We start from the raw sequence: 21,056 nt of genomic DNA on the forward strand, positions 1-21,056 counted from the left end.
CCCCTCAAATTAAAAAAAGACTAATTATTCATAAATAATATTATATGTGACTACAATCTTATGATGAATACAAAGTGATATATAGGCTACATTTGTTGTCCTATCTTTGTAAGCATGTCATTCTTGTTCTGTTCATTTTATCTCCCAGCATAAACTCTTATTTCATTCCACTAGATGGCAGCATGTACTAATATTTTGTTTTTCTCCATCACTTTCCACCACAATATACAAATCTGAAATGTTGGTGGCGCTCTAACACATTTCAGCCCTCACATGTACTTGTCTATAGACATTCAGTCTAATTTTCAGTTCATGCACCACCCCCATTATTTAATGGAATATCTTGGCCTCTGAGTGGACTATAAACCCAATCTAGATATAATTATAAAGCTGCAGATCTTTGGATTATTCACAATAGCAAGCTCACAGACTAGTTAAAATGGCTCATTTCATAGAAAACTGCCTAAGGTAAGAGAAGATATGAAGTCTGTGGCTTTTTGGGGCTTACAACAGCAGTGATCGGCACATAAGAGACTTTTGTATTTGATGTCTTACAGAAATCATATTTCACTTTGTGATTCTTTTGAAAATCATTCAAACTGTGGTATTAGGGCAACAAAATACTGTATAGTCACATTCCTAAGAATGAGACTTTTCTTTTTAAGTGCTATGTGAAAGACTTTATTCATATACTTTTCATATATATTATTTCTACCACATTACCTCTAAGTGATGCTTAGTTGTGACTCAACCTTATTTTAAGGTCTTATTTTATGTAACAAACACAGAAGTATTCTATGAAAATGATTATTCCATAGATGCCCGTAGATACATATCCAGAGACTTTAATGTTTTAAACTTTTCATGACATGGCACCATGTCTACAAATATACTAAGAGACTGGAGAAATAACATGTACAAGATTAAAAAGTGGAGGATTTTTTGTGTAGAAACCCCTCAACATCTCACAATAGGCTGAAGAAATGTTTACTGCAGTTATGTGTTTTTTTACCTACTGTTTCCGCTGTTTTTAATGGCAATAAGCTTTGTCAATTTAATTTATGCACTTCATAGTTTGGGAAAATATTTGTCAAACTTCATTGTGTATGAATCTTAACTGTGACAGTCTTCACTACAACCCAGCCAATTAAAACATGGTAGTTTCTAATATTTACCACAGATATTCTTAGTGGGGAAAAAAAAATAAAATGGGCAGATTTGTGTTTGATTGCAATAACAGAAGCAATACATGCAATGAACAGGAACTTTCAGAGCCCAAATTATAGACACTAGTAGCGAAGCTATATTAAGTGTGTCAGTTGTAGTCACCTTATTTTGCTGCAAATCAGTATTTGAAACCATATGAAAGACTTAAATCACAGCAAACTCCCATTTATCTTAAACTTTGCAAGTAGTCAGTTTGGTAGAGGACGTCACTAACATTGCTCTGTTTCTTTAGACACTTAGTTTGCTCCAGTGGAGAGTGCACACCACAACTATACAACATCTTGGTATCAAGAATGTAGGCCTTTCACAAGGTCTTTGTATCTACTATTTTGATCTGTGATTCCATTTACTAGAAAATCATACCAAAAATAAAATGTGGTTTCATAAAAGGCAGCATTCCATCAAGAATGAGTGCAGAACAGATCCTATGTCTTTCCATATACATCAACTAAACCTATGAGCTGTAATAACTCACAAAAACAAAACAATTAAATCCTGGAATATTTATTTCTTAAACTGTATCAGTTCAAATTGTGAAACTTCTGTTATGTGTTCAATTCTGCTCGTGTTTTAAGGACGAGGCTTTCCTCCACCCCTGTTGGATCCATTTCATCTTTGTCAGCATCCATAGCCTTCCATAGATTTGTCACCAAGGTGTCCTTAAGAGGGTGATCTGTGGCAGTTGGCTCCACCTCATCTAGAAGGGAAGGGCTTGTGTCCAATGCAGTCACTACATAGTCTTCATCAATTGAAGAGGACTTCGTTGTAAAGAGCTTCTCCAGATCTGCAAGATAATTACTTATTCACTGAGCAAACACATGTACCCCATCAAACAATGTCACTAAGCTTAGAGGAAAAAAAATACTGTGCTAATTTTGTGCTTTTAAACTTTCTATTGAATGAACAAAGTTCTGAATTGGAAAAGTACATTTAAAAATATGCTTAATAGGATACTACAAAGTGTACCGTTTTCTGGCAAGACTTCAACGTCCCACATGTCTTTGGTAGCTTCTCCTGCCTTTTCATCTTCCTCTGCATATTCATCACTGTTATCATCCTCATCTTCCTCCTCATACTCATCATCATCTTCATCTTCCAGCTGTTTGGGTTCTGGTTCACTTGCAGTGATATTGGATTGTTCAGTGGGTTCCAATGAGGAGGGGTGAGTTACATCACCTTCCATGTCTGGTGGGAAAAATAATGCAGTCTAAATTACACAAATTGAGAAAGCCAAGGATGTAAAGTGTAGAAGCAGTTAAAGCTTTGCAAAGTTTAAAAGTTAGTACTCAAAATGAGGTTGTTTCCAAGACAGACACTTTCACCCACTGGCACTTTAATATTGCAAAATGTAAAAGGCCACATAAACAGTTGTATATTTATTATGGTCCATGGAGAGTTTAAAGGGATAGTTCATCCAAAAATGAAAATTCTCTCATCATTTACTCGCCTCATGCCATCCCAGATGTGTATGAATTTCTTTCTTCAGTAGAACACAAATGAAGATTTTTAGAAGAATATCTCAGCTCAGTAGGTCCACTCTCAAACCAGCCCACCTGGCACCAACAATCATGCCACGGTCCAAATCACTGAGATCGCATTTTTCCCCATTCTGATGGTTGATGTGAACATTAACTGAAGCTTCTGACCTGTATCTGTATGATTTTATGCACTGCTGCCACACGATTGGCTGATTAGATAAATCGCATGGATGATTGTTGGTGTCAGATGGGCTGGTTTGAGTATTTCTGTAACTGCTGATCTCTTGGGATTTTCACACACAGTCTCTAGAGTTTACTCAGAACGGTGCCAAAAACAAAAAACATCCAGTAAGGGGCAGTTCTGCGGATGGAAACACCTTGATGAGATCAGAGACTGGCCAGACTTGTTCGAACTGGAAGTCTACAGTAACTCATAGGAGCTCTTTACAATTGTGGAGAGAAGAATATCATCTCAGAATGCTATTCGGAGATGCAGGTTGGCGCTGTTTTGGCGGCACGAGGAGGACCTGCACAATATTAGGCAGGTGATTTTAATGTTATGGCTGATCGGTGTATATTCTTCTAAAAATACTTTTTATTCTGATGAAGGATGGCATGAGGGTGAGTAGATGGGAGAATTTTTATTTTTGAGTGAACTATCCTTTAAAAGTAGTAACTTAAATCATAAACCAAAAAAAGGCGCCTTTGTCAAACAGAGCCAAGACCAAGCATTTTAAACTGTTGGCATCTATGTTTCTCGTTTACAGCCACGAGACACTAAAATATTACATCACATTTTTGGGAGCCACTCATGTATTCTGAACACTACACACACACAGAATTTAGGGGATGGTTGTCACTTCCAAAATGTAGAGTCTATGAGGCCTAAAAGTACAGAGATGAATCCTAGCTAGCTTGACCCAATTAACACCATTAATGGTTGACCATTGAAATTTTGAATCAGTCTCGGACAAGACTTAAACAGCTATTAAAAATGCATTAATTATAGATTGTAGCATGTCAAATACAAACCCATTCCTGCAGTGGCACCACTTTTCCATAGGCTGCTATGAGGAATTGGTCTCTTGCCTTTACTGAGAGAAGGGGAAGGCGGAACACCTTCCTTCACTCTGGGGGGAGCCAAAAATCCCATTTCGGTTTTCTTTGGAAAGATGGTCAGTGGACCCACTGTTTTCTCCTGTTCCCAGCCTATGACCCACATTTATCAAAACTGTTAGTATGTTGACAAAAACTGTTAAACCAGTCGCACACCAGATGAGAAGCACCACGCCATGGGTAGGACAAGGCACAAGTATCGCACACAGGACGTGTCAGTGCCGTGCAGGTGGCAGTTTAAAGCAGTCAATCTGGTCAATATACAGACAAAAGTTATTTGCCCTTCTGCAAGAATTAAGAAAGTGACATCGATGAGTTTGCAGGTTGGTGAATGAAACTTGCACAACTACGCAAACTGAAAGATTAGCTTTGGCGAAGTTTTTTAGACATTGCTCTATACGTAGCCTTGAGAATAGGCTTCAAATAAGCTCTCAAACCACAAAGACATCCTTGTAACTGGGGGAAAAAAAAAAAAAAAAAAAATGTTGGTTATTTGGAAGATATATAACTACAATGTATACACTAATGTGTACACTTGATAATGATTTGGGTCGAATTTAATTGAAAACTGAGTGAGTGGAGCTCCATAGCGTCCTGAGTCATAGCCAAGCGTACATTCACAGAAAACAATAGTTTTGAAATTTTAGAATGCACCATGTCATCTTCCAGACACGCCCAGTGTGCGACCCCCTTTGTTCTACAAACTTTTTTTTTTTTGTAATCCCTAAACCAAGACCAATATTTCTGACTCCCACAGCTTTCAAGATACAAACAAATTTGGCACGTATGGCGCTAGATTAATGACAAAAATTAGAATTTTGTAAATTAGAAATTTTAGACGTGGCTTTTAACAAAATGTAATTGTTTTTCTGCCGTATTTAATAGATATTTTTTTTAAACAGCAGATTTTGTGTTCCAAATGAGGTGAAATTATGTAAATATTTAGATTATAAAATTACAGCTGATGAAATTAAAAATATATAAATTACTCTAAAATTAAAAAAGCAGAAATTCAGATCTTTCAGAAAGTAGGCCAGAGGTCAAGCTTCCAGGTTCCACAGGGAAAAGTAGAGGGTTTCAGAAAAGTCAAACGGAGCACTTTGGCCAATCATAGAGCTACTACAATTTTCTGGCACGGGTGAGATTGCAAGAGGTCTCCATTTGAGGCTAACGGAGATGAACCACACCAAGGTAAGAAAATCTAAAACTTATGATTTATATAAATTATATGTTAGGTTAGCATCTCCTTGCATGAGACATTTGTATTTAAGTGGTCTCTGGTATTTATTTTTTAGAATAAAAGTATATTTATGGAAACTGTTAGCATACATAGCATTTAGTATCGCATGTAAAGCTAGAAATACATTTCTGCCTCATTCTGCGATTGGAATCCACATCAGATCACAACTGGATGTTATTTCAAACACTGAAGAAATGCTTTTAAAATGTCATAAATGGTCATTTAGCTTGCTATGCTAAGATAAACTGTGTAGCCCTTGCAAGTAACCGCTACTAGGTGCGGTTACATGCGATTCATTTTGGTAAGAGAAACCATGTAATATCTTGAATTTGTTTTTTTTAGAAAGGCATTTGATTCAAAGGCAAAAAGTGAGAAGATAAATGTTAGAATATTGAATTCTACATCTAATGTTGAATTTCTTCAGCTGTAATTTTATAATCAAAATATTTACATATAATTTCACCTCAAATTCAGAACACAAAATCTACTGTTTAAAAATACTAATCTATCAAATACGCCACAAAAACAATTTTGTTAAATGCCACGTGTCTAGAATTCAAATTTACAAAATTCGAATCTGACATTAATCTAGCTCTGTAGGCACAGACCTTCAGACTGTTCTGACTACTTGTGCCATGTCTTTTCTAACCGATCAGACCACATCGGACCTTCAAAGTGACAAAAAAATCCCATAGACTTGACGGAAATGTTCAAATGGGCCAAGATTCTGAAACAATGTTCATTTCTTTCAAACTCTCAAATCACACACACTGTCAAGGCCTTAAGCCACAGCCACATTAACACGTTTTCTATTAAAAGAAAATGCCATGATTACACCTCATCCACACAAGAACAGAGTTTTCCTTCACCGTAAACTGAAATTGACACACGACTTTTTGAAAACACTCTCTGGAACTGCATAATTATGATGTTAGGAAACTGAAAACAATTTAACAGAAAATGTATTAGGGTGGATGTGGCTTTAAGCCCCTCCTCACCTGCTCCCTGTATATAAATATACAAATTCACTGTTGGACCTGTAAAACCTTAAAAATAAGCTTTTAAAACTATTATAAACCTTCAGATAAGGCTTTGTCAAGCCAACATCAAAGTTAGTCCTGCCAAACTTTTTCCAAATTACTTTTGTAAATCTGTTTGTTGAAGCTAGTGATGCAAATATTACACACCTCAACTTTAACATTAAGCTTAAGAGGCGTTACATTAACAACTGAAAGACCGACAATGGCTCTGTCACATGGCACACCTGATGTGGACCAGTAGTATCCCCATTTGTAATTGCTGATGAGCCCTGTTGAGTTGCCTGCAATGGTGCAAACTTCACAGCGGACTACTACCAAGAAGTCTATTCGAAATCACTAAAGTGTAAATCACAAAGGCTGAGGGCACCATTTTATACAGGGCCAACCACCAGCACTGGAACTGCTTACCCACTGATCCACTCTCTTCCTCCTGAGGAACAATTATGCTCCTCCAGGAAGGAGGGAAAGGCTCACTTGACGTTTGTAAGACATTTAAGGAACTTCCAGAACTGTCTTGAATTCTGGGTTGGAATTTGCTGGGCCTGTGGGTATATGAGGTCTGGTCTGTTAGGGAACCATGAGGGGGCAAAGACTGTTCCTGCTCGAGGCGGAAGGACGGAGCGTAATCCTTCCGTTTTTGGCAGCTGTAACAAGTCCAATCATCTCCATCTGAAGACCTCCAGCTTGTAGGTTAAAGAGGAGAGGGAAACTTTAGGTTTGTTCCCAAAAGAAACCAAAAGTACCAAGAATTACAGTTTGCAACTAGCAAGCAGTGTGATAATTACTGTATCTAATGACAGGGTTCCTACACCTCTTAACCAATTTATTTCCATGACTTTCAGTGGCTCGTGATTACTGGATTAGGATTTTTTTTTTATCATACCCTTTTCTCGTATTATATTAGAAATGAGCAAAATACCATTGATATCCCCATTCTTGCCATACCCAGAATCACTACGGTAAACCTACAATAATTATTTTACATTGAGCTATTGGGTTTGATTTGGTGGGAAAATCTCAGGCTTTCCTCACTGTCCTTGCATGTTTACATTGTGCCTGTAAACAAAGACAGTGGAAGATGTGCTAGTTGTTTTCGGATCAATGCCTTTTTCAATGCATTAATAAAAAAAAATCTTGATTATCGATCTATACTGGCATTATTTCAAATATAAATAGGGCAAAAATCTGAAGATCAGACGAGTTTGTCTACATGCACGATTTAACTCCGATTACGCTTAAGCCGACAACGTGTAAGGTCATGTACAGTACTGTGCAAAAGTCTTAGGCACATAAGATGCTTCACAAAAACATTTAAGATGGTTATTTATATTTTCAGCTTTAGTGTGTCAATAGTAAATACACATTTTAGACTACCAAACATTCCTTTTGTAAATAGAATAGAAGAACAAGAAGTCCAGCAACAGATGACATGGTCCCCACAGAGCATCGGGTCAGTCTGGGATTACATAGAGACAGAAGCAATTGAGACAGCCTAAATAGATAGAAGAACTGTGGCAAATTCTCCAAGAAGCTCGGAACATCCTATCTGCCAACAACCAAGAAAAACTGTGTCCAGGTGTACCAAGGAGAATTGGTGCCGTTTTGAAGGCAAAGGTGGTCACACCAAATATGGATTTAGATGTTTTATGTTTACTGGCCTTTGTATGACATTAAATGATAAATGAGAACCATTTATGGAATTCTTTTTGAAGCCATCCTCACTATGCAACATTTCTCACAAGTACCTAAAACTTTTGCACAGTACATCTTTAAAATAACATACCTTAGGTCATAAACTGTTTAAGCATAAACTGAGATTTTTCCCCATAGCCTCAATTTCGCGTTGCATGTTAACACTTTTACCAGCGCTCTTACAGGTTATCCAATATATGCTAGTGCTTGCTTGAATGTTTGTTTTGACGTAAACTCATAGAAAAATACAATGATTTCAAGTCTGATGTAAACAGTTTTCTAGTGTCAGATATTTGAATACATAGATTTTTGGTAATCTTCATGTTAACGCATGCAATGTTGCACTGCAAATAACTTGCGATTTTAGGTTTCAACCACAGATATTGATAGAATCCAGAATTCCATAGATTTCCTGTTAAAGCGCCGTCACATTTACCTTCGCACCACGAAATTCAGTGGGTGAAATACAGACAAATCAATGGGAATCCATGTGATCGTAAATTTCTGCGTGATGGACTTCCGGTGGCGAAGAACTTCCCTTCATGGATTTCGCGTGGTGTTCAAATTTGGTGAACTTTGGCGAATTCGCCACGTTGACCAAGTTGTTTGGTTTGGCAGTGACCTCTGTGTGGGCCGACGCATTCTCGGTACAAAAGGTAAATGTGACCACACCTTAAGTCACTCTAGAAACTTCTGTGACTTTTTAGTACTTTAATTTCCATTTTCCAGGCCTGGAGATCTTAATTTTTAAATTCCCTGATATTTTCTATTCAAGATTTCCATGATGGTGGGAACCCTGTTGTGTGCAATTTTACCCAACACCAGACTTGATTGTATGTCAAAGTTTCAAACCTTCCATCGATGAAGGAGCATGCTTTATGAACAGGGTTAACTTCATCCATTACAGGGTAAGCTTGAAGAATACATGTGATGTATATCTGCATGACAAAGTGAGAAGTAAATTGAAATTTTAAGTAAACAGCAAGAAAACCATTAGACATAATGACATAATTAGGAATAACAAATGATCCCCACTTCCCTTTCATCCAATATTGACCCAAGCAAATATTCATTACAAACCCTCCATCAGACCATGTTAATGTTTTGGGACAGAGAACATGTTTCCATTGGAATACACTATATACACCTCAGGCCTCTTCTCTTGGTGGAACCTGAAGGCATCCAGCTGGAGTTGAAGTCTGTCATTCTGGATTCGGGCAAGGAAACGTGATTTTGAGCCTGTTAGCTGTCCGTCCATCAAACACCTTGAGGAAAACAACAATGTAAACTGAATACAAGTAAATGGTGAAAATTTCTGCATGTCATTGATTGTTTGCACTACATGAAGCACCACAAAATGAAATAAAGCCTCTACTTTCACTTCTTCACACTCAACATGTGTTGAGCAAGAAAATATACATATATATACACATATACACACACACACACACTTTTTTTTTAACAAATGTTATGCATTCTGCTAAGATACTGCACAACTTTAAAAACAAAATAGCTGAAACGCAGAAGTACAGTCATAAATGCACCCACCCATGATTTTCAATAAATGTGTATCTGGGGACAGAGTTAATGTCAGGAGTCACCGTGGCAACACAGCTCTCGATAAAAATACGGAGGTTGCCGTGATGATCTAGACGAAATGAGGCTTCCATGTTTATAGTATCACCCAGGAAGTACACGCCAGAGGCCCGTGCAGAGCTCCAATCACCTGCATGAGAAATAATACAAACCAAATGTGAACATGCAACTATTACCACCATCTACACACGTCCAGTTAATGAAATGGAATTAAGAATATTGAAACTACTAAAACAGGTTAACACGTAGGATTCAAAATCTGTGGACTCAAGGGAGGCTGGTTAAGTATGGCAATCTTGTACATACTCGTCATTAACTTTAGTGAAAACTGCAGGTCCTCCACCGTGGATTGTGTTGAACTGAAAGGAATCCATGTTGGCCTGATGGGCTTGTTGGTTACGTCAAACCTCCTGAGAGACAGAGGACATCATGAACACATATGATAAAAGAGCCTACAAAAGAGAACCAGGAATTGTTGTGTTTCTTAAAAGGAATATTCCGGGTTCAATAAGTTGAGCTTGGTCGACAACATTTGTGGCATTATACTGATTACCACAAATTAATTTCGACTCGTTCCTCCTTTTCTTTATAAAAAGCAAAAATCGAGGTCACAGTGAGGCACTTACAATGGAAGTGAATGTGGCCAATATTTGGATGGTCTAAAAAAGGCAGAAATGTGAAGCTTATAAAAGCACGCACTAATTTTTCTGTTAAAACTCATGTATTAGAGCTGTAAAGCCGATTAAATTGTAATATTGTTACGGTCGTTTTAGGGTTTATGAAATATGTCATAATGGCAACTAAGTTCTAAAATTACATATAACTAAACAGAAAAGGTTGACAAGCGATTTCATCTCACTAAAACCATGTTGACATGTGTATAGTTTACTTGTGGATATACTTTTGAAACAGTATTGTAACGTTTACAAATTGGACCCATTCACTTACATTTCAAGTGCCTCCATGTAACCCAGAATTCTCTTTTTTTTTTTTTTTGTCATCAACTTTATGCCACAAAATGTTGCTTAACTAGTATTGAACCCAGAATCTTCCTTCAATGCATTTCCAATTCCAATATTTTTGTCCCATATTACTCCTAAATGTTAATGGAATTTGGAACCAATCCTAATGGGATTGCACATGAAACCTCAAAGAATTAAATAAAGGTCCTACGGCATACAGTGAAACATTTCATTAGCATTTGTTATTTTTTAATTAGGGTTTTTAGACAAGCAATGGTAATACCAGGACACTTTAATATGGTACTGTTTGATTACCATATTCATAGTATTTGAAATATTTTAAGTACTCCATCAAGTCTACTTTACCTGCTGTAATGGCATTCAATAGGAACTACCGCATTCTCCAGTCGAATCACCCCATCAGGAGAGGGTTGTGGAGAGAAGATGAGAAGGTTTGTGTAAATAAGAGATTCATCTGTGATCTGAACAAAAAAAGCCTTCATTGAGACAATCTGTCAAAAAACTGATTTAACTTGTTCAAAATTATTGTATTAACATTTCTAGATGAAAATACCAGTGCTAAAGTGTTACAGTTCTAGCCTTCGGATCTGGTTAAATGAAATGCTTCAGAGCTGATTTGCAGTGAAAACAGTCTTTGTGATGGGAAGGCTTTTATAAATAGTTTAACATGCAAGATAGTATGTCTGATTCAAACATGAATCTTTGAACCTGTTGTTGAACAAGTTCTCAAATGGGAATGAACGATTCCATGCGGGGGTCCCTCAGTGACAATCTGAACTGGAACACTTCCAATAATTGCAGTAATTATTAACTTAATCGTTAAAATAGTACTGAACAGCAACTGTTGCCTATATGGACAATGTGTTAAGTATGTTAAATATAACGGGATGTCGGGGAACATGAAGACAAAAGAACCAATGAATCAAACCTACCAACACTAAAGCAAGAAAGTAAAGACCAAATCGCAATAGTACGCAAATTTACAATGGTCTTTTCAATTACATTTTAAATGGTGATCATTCAAACAAGTTGGCCCCTCATGCCCCCTGCCCCACCTCCTTAAAAAAAAAAAAACCCCACACACATTTAGGACATCTACTTTGTGCATGACAAGTGATTTTTCCAACAATTGTTTACAGACAGATTGTTTCACTTTTAATTGACTATCACAATTCCAGTGGGTCAGAAGTTCACATATACTAAGTTAACTGTGCCTTTAAGCAGCTTGAATAATTCCAGAAAATGATGTCAAGTCTTTAGACAATTAGCTTCTGATAGGTATACTGAACTGGAGGTGTACCTGTGGATGTATTTTAAGGCCTACCTTCAAACTCAGCGCCTCTGCTTGACAATGAAAAAATAAAAATCAGCAGAGACCTCAGGAGAGGAAAAAAAAAAAACAAACAAATGCCTGAAGGTACCACATTCACCTGTACAAACAATAGCACTTAAGTATAAACACCATGGGACCACGCAGCCATCGTGCCGCTCAGGAAGGAGACGCATTCTGTCTCCTAGAGATGAACGTAGTTTGGTGTGAAGTGCAAATCAATCCCAGAACAACAGCAAAAGGACATTTGGATGCTGGAGGAAACAGGTAAACAAGTATCTATAATCCACAGTGAAACAAGTCTATCAACATAACCTGAAAGGCTGCTCAGCAAGGAAGAGGTCAATGCTCCAAAACCACCATAAAGCAAGACTACAGTGTGCAAGTGCACATGGGGACAAAAATGTCCTCTGGTCTAATGAAACAAAATTTAACTGTTTGGCCATAATGACCATCGTTATGTTTGGAGGAAAAATGGTGAGGCTTGCAAGCCGAAGCACACCATCTCAACCGTCAAGCATGGGGGTGGCAGCATCATGTTGTGAGGGTGCTTTGCTGCAGGAGGGACTGGTGCACTTCACAAAATACATGGCATCATGAAGGAAAATTGTGGATATTGAATTATCATCACGACATCAGCCAGGAAGTTAAAGCTTAGTCACAAATGGGTCTTCCAAATGGACAATGACCCCAAGCATACCTCCAAAGTTGTGGCAAAATGGCTTAAGGACAAAGTCAAGGTATTGGAGTGGCCATCACAAAGCCCTGACCTCAATCCGATAGAACATTTGTGGGCAGAAATGAAAGCGTGTGCGAGCAAGGAGGCCTACAAACCTGACTAGGGTTGCAAAATTCTGGGAATTTTCAAAGTTGGAAACTTTCCATGGGAATTAATGGGAATAAACTGAAAATTTGCAAAATTGCAAGTTAGCCTATAACAGGAAACTTAAATGTAGTTGAGAAAAAAAAAAAACACTACATCCAGTCAAGTCAGTTTTGATATTACTAGGTAAATATATTTGATCTATGGTATTTAAGTTTAACTAGCAAATACTAAATCAAAATGTGTTTTTTTTACAATAGCTAGTCAGTAAATCAGATATGCTAAATGTAAGCTAGCTAACACCATTTCATTGACAATTTAAGAGGCTTGCTATCATGGTGCTAGCTAGCTCAACTATGATGCTGTTTCTTCTGCTAGCCAGTTTTCTTTTGTCATACAAGAACGTAGGTTAGTTTGATTTAGCATGCTGATTGAAGAGTGTTCATCAATTCATCTAACCTATTTTTATTCATTTGTCCAGCATCAATTGTAAAATATTTTTACCATTCCAGAATATTCCAGTTGTATAGCTAACCATTTATATATCTGTGCATGGCATTGCATTAGTGTTTTTTACAAGCTTTTTTCTAATCTTATTCTACAGAACAATGCCACGTGCGCCATCTGATGTGTGGATACATTTCACCTCAGCCAATGTAGAAGGAAAGGCTGTGTACATTTGCAAATACTGTGCAAAGACCCATGTTAAGAATGCCACAAAGATGCAGCAGCATACAGCCAAGTGCCCGAAGTTTTTTCCAATATTTCCAAAATTCCCCAGCTTAACTTCCCATGGAAAGTTTCTGGAAATTTACCAGAAATTGTCTGCCCCTTTGCAACCCTAAACCTGACTGTTACACCAGTTCTGTCTGGAGGAATGGGACAAAATTCCAGCAACTTATTGTGAGAAGCTTGTGGAAGGCTACCCAAAACATTTGACCCAAGTTAAACAATTTAAAGGCAATGCTACCAAATACTAACAAAGTGTATGTAAACTTCTGACCCACTGGGAATGTGATGAAAGAAATAAAAGCTGAAATAAATAATTAAACTATTATCCTGACATTTCACATTCTTAAAACAGTGATTCTAACTGACCTAAAACAAGGAATGTTTTCTATGATTAAATGTTAGGAATTGTGAAAAACTGGAGTTTAAAATTGTATTTGGCTAAGATGTATACATACTTCGGACTTCCACCTACCCACCCACATCCTCTCACTTTCAACTGCTTTTTTCAGCAAACTTAGTGTAAATATTTGTATGAACAAAGATTCAACTACTAAGGGGCCATTTACATGACAATGTTTGCAACTAAAAACGGAAAACTTTTTGCATTTTGGCTGTTCGTTTACACGACAACAGCGTTTTGGGGCCTGAAAATGCAAACTTTTGAAAACTGGTTTCAAAGTGCAAGTTTTTGAAAACGATGCCGTTATCGTCTCCGTGTAAACATACAAAAATGCGAATGTGAAAACGATGACGTCATGCGCACGCATATTACGTGTTCAGTCTATAGGCATGCGCGCAAGTACTTCAAAACGCGCGAAACATTCAAAACTACAATGGCGGACTACAGGACTGTGTTTGTGCTGCTCAAGATTGAGTTTATTGACGCTTCTCCAAAGTGTAGATTTACTGCATCACTACTACGACCAGCGATCGCCATCTTCATTGTTTGTATTCACTGCTCTGTGGAAGAATGCTTATGTAGTTTCTTAGTGTTTCTTTACAAAGTGACAGCCAACTACTGGCCTGGCATGCATAACAGCGTTTAGTCGTTTTTGCGGATCCGTGTGAACGGGGATCGTTTTGACAACGTTGTCGTCTGTATGAGAAACTTTTCAAAAATGCAAAAGGAAAAATGCTTCCATTTTTAGTACATCGTCGTCGTGTAAATGTACCCTAAGACAAACTGAACAACTTTCACAGACATGTGACTAACAGAAATGGAATGGGTCCCTGAACAAGGGGGGGGTCAAAATCAAAATTAACAGTCAGTATCTAGTGTGGCCACCAACTGCATTAAATACTGCAGTGCATCTCCTCCTCATGGACTGCACCAGATTTGCCAGTTCTTGCTGTGAGATGTTACCCCACTCTTCCACCAAGGCACTTGCAAGTTCCCGAACACTTCTGGGGGGGTAATGGCCCTAGCCCTCACCCTCTAATACAACAGGTCCTAAACATGCTCAATGGGATTGAGATGCTGGGCTCGTCGCTGGCCATGGCAGAACACGGACATTCCCGTCTTGCAGGAAATCATGCACAGAACGAGCAGTATGGCTGGTGGCATTGTCATGCTGGAGGGTCATATCAGGATGAGCCTTCAGGAAGGGTACCACATAAGGGAGGAGGATGTCTTCTCCGTAACGCACAGCGTTGAGATTACCTGCAATGACAAGCTCAGTCCGATGATGCTGTGACACCACCCCAGACCATGACGGACCCTCCACCTCCAAACAATCCCGTGCCAGAGTACAGGCCTCGGTGTAACGCTCATTCCTCTGACGATAAACGAAAGTCTGACCATCACCCCTGGTGAGACAAAAACATGACTCGTCAGTGAAGAGCACTTTTTGCCAGTCCTGTCTGATCCAGCGAAGGTGGGTTTGTGCCCATAGGTGATGTTATTGCCGGTTATGTCTGGTAAGGACCTGCCTTACAACAGGCCTACAAGCCCTCGGTCCAGCCGCTCTCAGCCTAATTGCGGACAGTCGGAGCACTGGAGGGATTGTACATTCCTGGTGTAACTCGGGCAGTTGTTGTTGCCATCCTGAAACCTGTCCCACAGGTGTGATGTTCAGATGTACCGATCCTGTGCAGGTGTTGTTACACGTGGTCTGCCACTGCGAGGACGATCAGCTGTCCTTCCCGTCTCCCTGTAGTACTATCTTAGGCATCTCACTGTACGGACATTGCAATTTATTGCCCTGGCCACACCTGCAGTCCTCATGCCTCCATGCACAGTTTATCAACTCAGCAAAAAAAGAAACATCCCTTTTTCAGGACACTGTATTTTAAAGAATTTTGTAAAAATCCAAATAACTTTACAGATCTTTATTGTAAAGGGTTTAAACAATGTTTTCCATGCTTGTTCAATGAACCATAAACAATTAATGAACATGCACCTGTGGAACTGTCGTTAAGACACTAACAGCTTACAGACGGTAGGCAATTAAAATCACAGTTATAAAAACTTATGACACTAAAGAGACCTTTCTACTGACTCTGAAATACACCAAAACAAAGATGCCCAGGGTCCCTGCTCATCTGTGTGAACGTGCCTTAGGCATGCTGCATGGAGGCATGAGGACTGCAGATGTGGCCAGGGCAATAAATTGCAATGTCCGTACTGTGAGACACCCAAGACAGCGCTACAGGGAAACAGGAAGGACAGCCGATTGTCCTCGCAGTGGCAGACCACGCGTAACAACACCTACACAGGATCGGTACATCTGAACATCACACCTGCGGGACAGGTACTGATGGAAACAATTGCCCGAGTTACACCAGGAATGTACAATCCCTCCAGTGCTCAGACTGTCCGCAATAGGCTGAGAGCAGCTGGACTGAGGGCTTGTAGGCCTGTTGTAAGGCAGGTCCTTACCAGACATCACCGGCAACGACATCACCTATGGGCACAAACCCACCTTCGCTGGACCAGACAGGACTGGCAAAAAGTGCTCTTCACTGACGAGTCGCGGTTTCCTCTCACCAGGGGTGATGGTCGGACTTTTGTTTATCGTCAGAGGAATGAGCGTTACACCGAGGCCTGTACTCTGGAGCGGGATCGTTTGGAGGTGGACGGTCCGTCATGGTCTGGGGTGGTGTGTCACAGCATTATTGGACTGAGGTTGTTGTCATTGCAGGCAATCTCAACGCTGTGCGTTACAGGGAAGACAACCTCCTCCCCCCTTATGTGGTACCCTTCCTGCAGGCTCTTCCTGACATGATCCTCAAGCATGACAATGCCACCAGCCATACTGCTCGTTCTGTGCATGATTTCCTGCAAGACAGGAATGTCAGTGTTCTGCCATTGCCAGCAAAGAGCCCGCATCTCAATCCCATTGAGCACATCTGGGACCTGTTGTATCGGAGGGTGAGGGCTAGGGCCATTCCCCCCAGAAATGTCCAAGAACTTGCAAGTGCCTTGGTGGAAGAGTGGGGTAACATCTCACAGCAAGAACTGGCAAATCTGATGCAGTCCATGAGGATGAGATACACTGCAGTACTTCATGCAGCTGGTGGCCACACCAGATACTGACTGTTACTTTTGATTTTGACCCCCCCCCCCTTTGTTCAGGAACACATTATTCCATTTCTGTTAGTCATGTCTGTGAAACTTCAGTTATGTCTTAGTTGTTGAATCTTATGTTCATACAAATATTTACACGTTAAGTTTGCTGAAAATAAAAGCAGTTGAAAGTGAGAGGACGTTTCTTCTTATGCAGAGTCAGTCTGTCTGTCTGTCTATAATGTACAGATTTTGCTGTTTCGGAAGGTAATTGGTACTTCAATTCACCAAATTGGCATTCAACTGATCAAAAGTTAAAAAAAACAGCACCATCACCATTTGAAAAGTCATTTTTCATTCAAATGTGTACACTACAGTCTTTAAAGACAATGGACAACTGGCTCTAACAAGGACAGAAAGAGATAAAGGCAAGATGTACAACTAAACAAGAGGAGAAGTACATCAGAGTCTTTAGTTTGAGAAATAGACGCCTCAAATGTCCTCAGCTGACAGCTTTATTGAATTCTACCCGCTCAACACCAGTTTCATGTACAACAGTAAAGAGAAGACTCAGGGGTGCAGGCCTTATGGGAAGAATTACTTTTGAAACAAAAACAAAAGGTTAGAGTGGGCAAAGAAACAGACATTGGACAACAGATAATTGGAAAAGAGTGTTATGGATCTTAACCCCATTGAGCATTTGTGGGATCAGCTAGACTGTAAGGTGCATGAGAAGTGCCCGACAAGACAGCCACATCTATGGCAAGTGCTACAGGAAGCGTGGGGTGAAATGTCACCTGAGTATCTGGACAAACTGACAGCTAGAATGCCAAGGATCTGCAAAGCTGTCATTGCTGCACATGGAGGATTTTTTGATGAGAACTCTTTGAAGTAGTTTAAGTAGTTCTGAATTTTTTTTTCAAATTGTAATAGTAATGTTTCACGTTATTAATGTCCTGACTCTATATTGTGATCAGTTGAATGCCACTTTGGTGAATAAAAGTACCAATTTCTTTCCATAAGAGCAAAATCTGTACATTATTCCAAACTTTTAGCCGCCAGTTTAATTATATTATACACACACTGTATATCATGAACTTACAACAGAACACAGATTTCTTTATCTGCTTGTATTAGCCAAGTTTAATGATATTGGTGAAATACTCGTTCCTTTGGTCACCTTCACTATGAAAAAAAAAAGTTAACCATCTGTTTTGGGACTGGGTCCATTGTCAGTTTTTTTTTTTTTTACATTGAACTATTAAAACTTTGTCAAAAGAATAATATCCCCTAGAACGAAGATTTTTTGGAGAATATTTCAGCTCTGTAGGTCCATACAATTAAAGTGAATGGTGGTCAGAACTTTGAAGCTTCAGAAAGCACATAAAGGCAGCATAAAAGTAATCAATACAACTCCAGTGGTTAAATCCATGTCTTCAGAAGAGATATGTGTTTGTGAGAAAGATATTTAAGTCCTTTTTTACTATAAATTCTCCTCCCTGCCCAGTAGGTGGCGATATGAACGAATGTGAATTGCCAAAAACAAAAGAATGCAAACATGAAAGCGGAGATTTATAATAAAACAAAGGACTTAAATATTGATCCGTTTCTCACCCACACCTATCATATCACTTCTGAAGATATGGATTTAACCACTGGAGTTGTATGGATTACTTGTTACTTTTGGAGCTTCAAAGTTCTGATCACAATTCACTTGCATTGTGAGGACCTACAGAGCTGAAATATTCTAAAAATCTCTGTGTTCAGAAGAACAAAGTCACACACATCACTGCATGAGGGCGAGTAAATGAGAATTTTCATTAGGGCTGCAACTAATTATTTTGATGATCAACTAATCTAACGATTATTAGAACGGTTATTCGACTATTCTGTCGATTATTGCAATGATTAATCATTGGCTCTTAACCGATTATTCAGCCTGTGCCTAGACTTAAAATGTTCTATTAAACACGCTTACTAACAATAAAGAGAACAATTTTTTTTTTATATACATTTTTTATGTATATGTACATATATATACGTGTATATATATATATATATATATATATATACACACACACACACACACACACACACACACACACACACACACACACACACGTATATATATTTTTAATACTACAAAATGATTAGTCAAGTTTATAAGAACCAAAATAATAGAATAAATCTACGAAAAGTTAGAATTAAGTCATTTTGTTCGTCATACCCAGTGTTGAGTGCCGCAGTCAGTGAGTTCAGCTGCAATGATGAACTGGTTTGAAGAGGACGCCGTCACTTTACATGCAGGAATAAACTGACTGTCTGCTCCAAGCCGCAACTCTGACGCATCCACCGGTAAACCAAGATCAAATAGATCCGCCTTAATCGCAATCTCCATGTAGTTCTCGTGGCAAGTCACGGTTACGGTTTTCACACGCGTGATCGGTCTACCGGGCGAGTCTTTCACGTTGCTCGTCTGTTGCTTCATTAGAAATGTTTCACTCATCTGTGACCGACCGGATGTAAAGGGCATCCGGGGGTCAGAGCTCCGTGGATAGGCCCTCACATCACGAAACTCCGCTAACAAAGTCAGGATGAGGAGATGCACGATGAAACTTTCTGTCATCGTCGTCATTTAAACAGGAAAGCCAAATCTGCAAGCTTTAACCCCGTATAACCTAGCTTGCCTCCGGCCCAATTCCGCTCCTTTAAATAAACTATCAGTCACGGCTTAATTAGGCGTTGTGATGTGGACAGTAGGCAAATAATTAAAGGATGCCAAGCAGCCCCTCCCACTTGGATGGGTGAAGTGCCATCATTTTGTCTGTCTAATTTATTTGATTCACCCTTTTCCCTTTCTTCTTCGTCTTTATCACGCTCATTTTAAAGGTGCTGTAAGCCATTTTTCATGGAAAAGTACTCAGAAATGTTCTACTCCCTTAAAGATATTAATGAAATAAGTGAAGTAAGTCCTGCATATTTCGCGTCTCTGTGTCATCTCTGTGACAGCTGAAGACTTTGTCAACAACAAACAAAAATGTGTCTGCAGACATTAATGCTTTTCACCTGTCAATCATTTTGCTCATTCTCATTTGAAGAGGATGACTGAGACTACGATTCATAATGTTTGTCAGTTGAGGCCGATATTGTGCCACTGTTGAATTTGACAGCCACAGGAACAAACAATGCTGCTCTTTTGCTCCATTTTGGTCTCAAAATTATCTTTGGAGGGCGGAGTTTTGGAATGAGGGGGCGTGGCTAATTCAACAGCTCAGTCACGTGAAAGCTTCAGAACGCTAAAATCGCTCACAGCATTTTTAAGTGGTTTAATGCATTGAGATTTTGGAATGATCTCTTTATTGCTTTGAAATAGTGATTTCCATGATAACAACTTTACAAAACGAATGATTCACTTAGTTCTTTTAAAAAAAATAATTATTATTGTTACTAACACTTGAATATTTGAATGAATATTTGAATTAAAAACTTTACATTCCACTGATGGCACTTATTTGTGGGCTAATAACCCAGATAGCACACATACATCTCCAAGATGTCTGTTTTAGATCTTTTCATCTGGAAAGCATCACAATCTAATAAACATCTGCTAAACATCTTTAATATTTTATAATAGTAGGTGTCAGTTTACGGCTCAACGCATTCATTTGTATGGTATCCGCCAACGGTGATAACATACTAAACGCTGTTCATTCAAAGATCTTTTATAGCAAGATTACAACATCCGCGTTTTTACCATGAGAGAGAGTGTTACGACAGTAAGTGATCGTTTGCGGATACCATACAAATGAATGAAGAGAGCCGTAAACTGAACCTACCTGTCGCAAAATTGTACGCGCTACTCTTTTAAAACAGCGAATTTATCGTAGTAAACTCCACACATATTTAATTCAGAAAGGATTATTAGTATAAAACATGTTGAATATTAGCAGACAGTCGGTCAATTAATTAAGTTATGAGCTGTTTCCTAACAACAGCAGTTTATTCAGCTAACTGAAGCATCTCCTCCATAGACATCTTGTCTCCTCGCAAGTGAACTGCCCATAAAAAGTCTATGGGACCACCGCGTTGTGCATTGCTTTGCTAACCTTGGAAGCTCACTGGTAGAAGGGCTCTGCATGGACGTCAGGGCCATTATTTGATTGGTTTAGAAGACTCACGTGATCCAAGTTGACCGTTGAGCCAAGACATTCTACCGCGACCGTCTAATAGACAGTCTATGTGCGGTACATTGGCGAGGGGATAAGTTTGTTTGTGAAGGAGATCCTTCAGTGTG

The 21,056-nt window shown here is 39.0% G+C and overlaps 1 protein-coding gene across 1 annotated transcript; it reads right to left on the reverse strand.

The window, feature by feature from the left end:
• Positions 1–909: 909 nt before the first annotated feature.
• On the reverse strand, positions 910–19,980 carry LOC127433922 (zona pellucida sperm-binding protein 3-like). The gene is made up of 10 exons (XM_051686290.1): positions 18,990–19,980; positions 10,718–10,833; positions 9,696–9,799; positions 9,342–9,519; positions 8,941–9,058; positions 8,646–8,731; positions 6,510–6,784; positions 3,738–3,914; positions 2,194–2,412; positions 910–2,011 (listed from the first exon to the last, which is right to left on the reverse strand). The coding sequence occupies exons 1-10, from the start codon at positions 19,395–19,397 to the stop codon at positions 1,773–1,775; spliced, it is 1,920 nt and encodes a 639-aa protein (XP_051542250.1). The 5' UTR covers positions 19,398–19,980; the 3' UTR covers positions 910–1,772.
• Positions 19,981–21,056: the final 1,076 nt, after the last annotated feature.

The sequence above is a fragment of the Myxocyprinus asiaticus genome, chromosome 4, assembly GCF_019703515.2.
Source record: "Myxocyprinus asiaticus isolate MX2 ecotype Aquarium Trade chromosome 4, UBuf_Myxa_2, whole genome shotgun sequence".
Lineage (NCBI taxonomy): Eukaryota > Metazoa > Chordata > Actinopteri > Cypriniformes > Catostomidae > Myxocyprinus > Myxocyprinus asiaticus.

Bases quoted from the DNA above. Each gene is read 5' to 3' on its own strand.
- LOC127433922 (XM_051686290.1), bottom strand. From the start codon at position 19,397: ATGACGACGATGACAGAAAGTTTCATCGTGCATCTCCTCATCCTGACT. The intron at 9,520-9,695 runs GTATGTACAAGA...TTTCTCATGCAG, and splicing joins TTCACTAAAGTTAATGACGA to GTGATTGGAGCTCTGCACGG. The intron at 8,732-8,940 runs GTGTATATAGTG...TTTGTCATGCAG, and splicing joins ACCAAGAGAAGAGGCCTGAG to ATATACATCACATGTATTCT.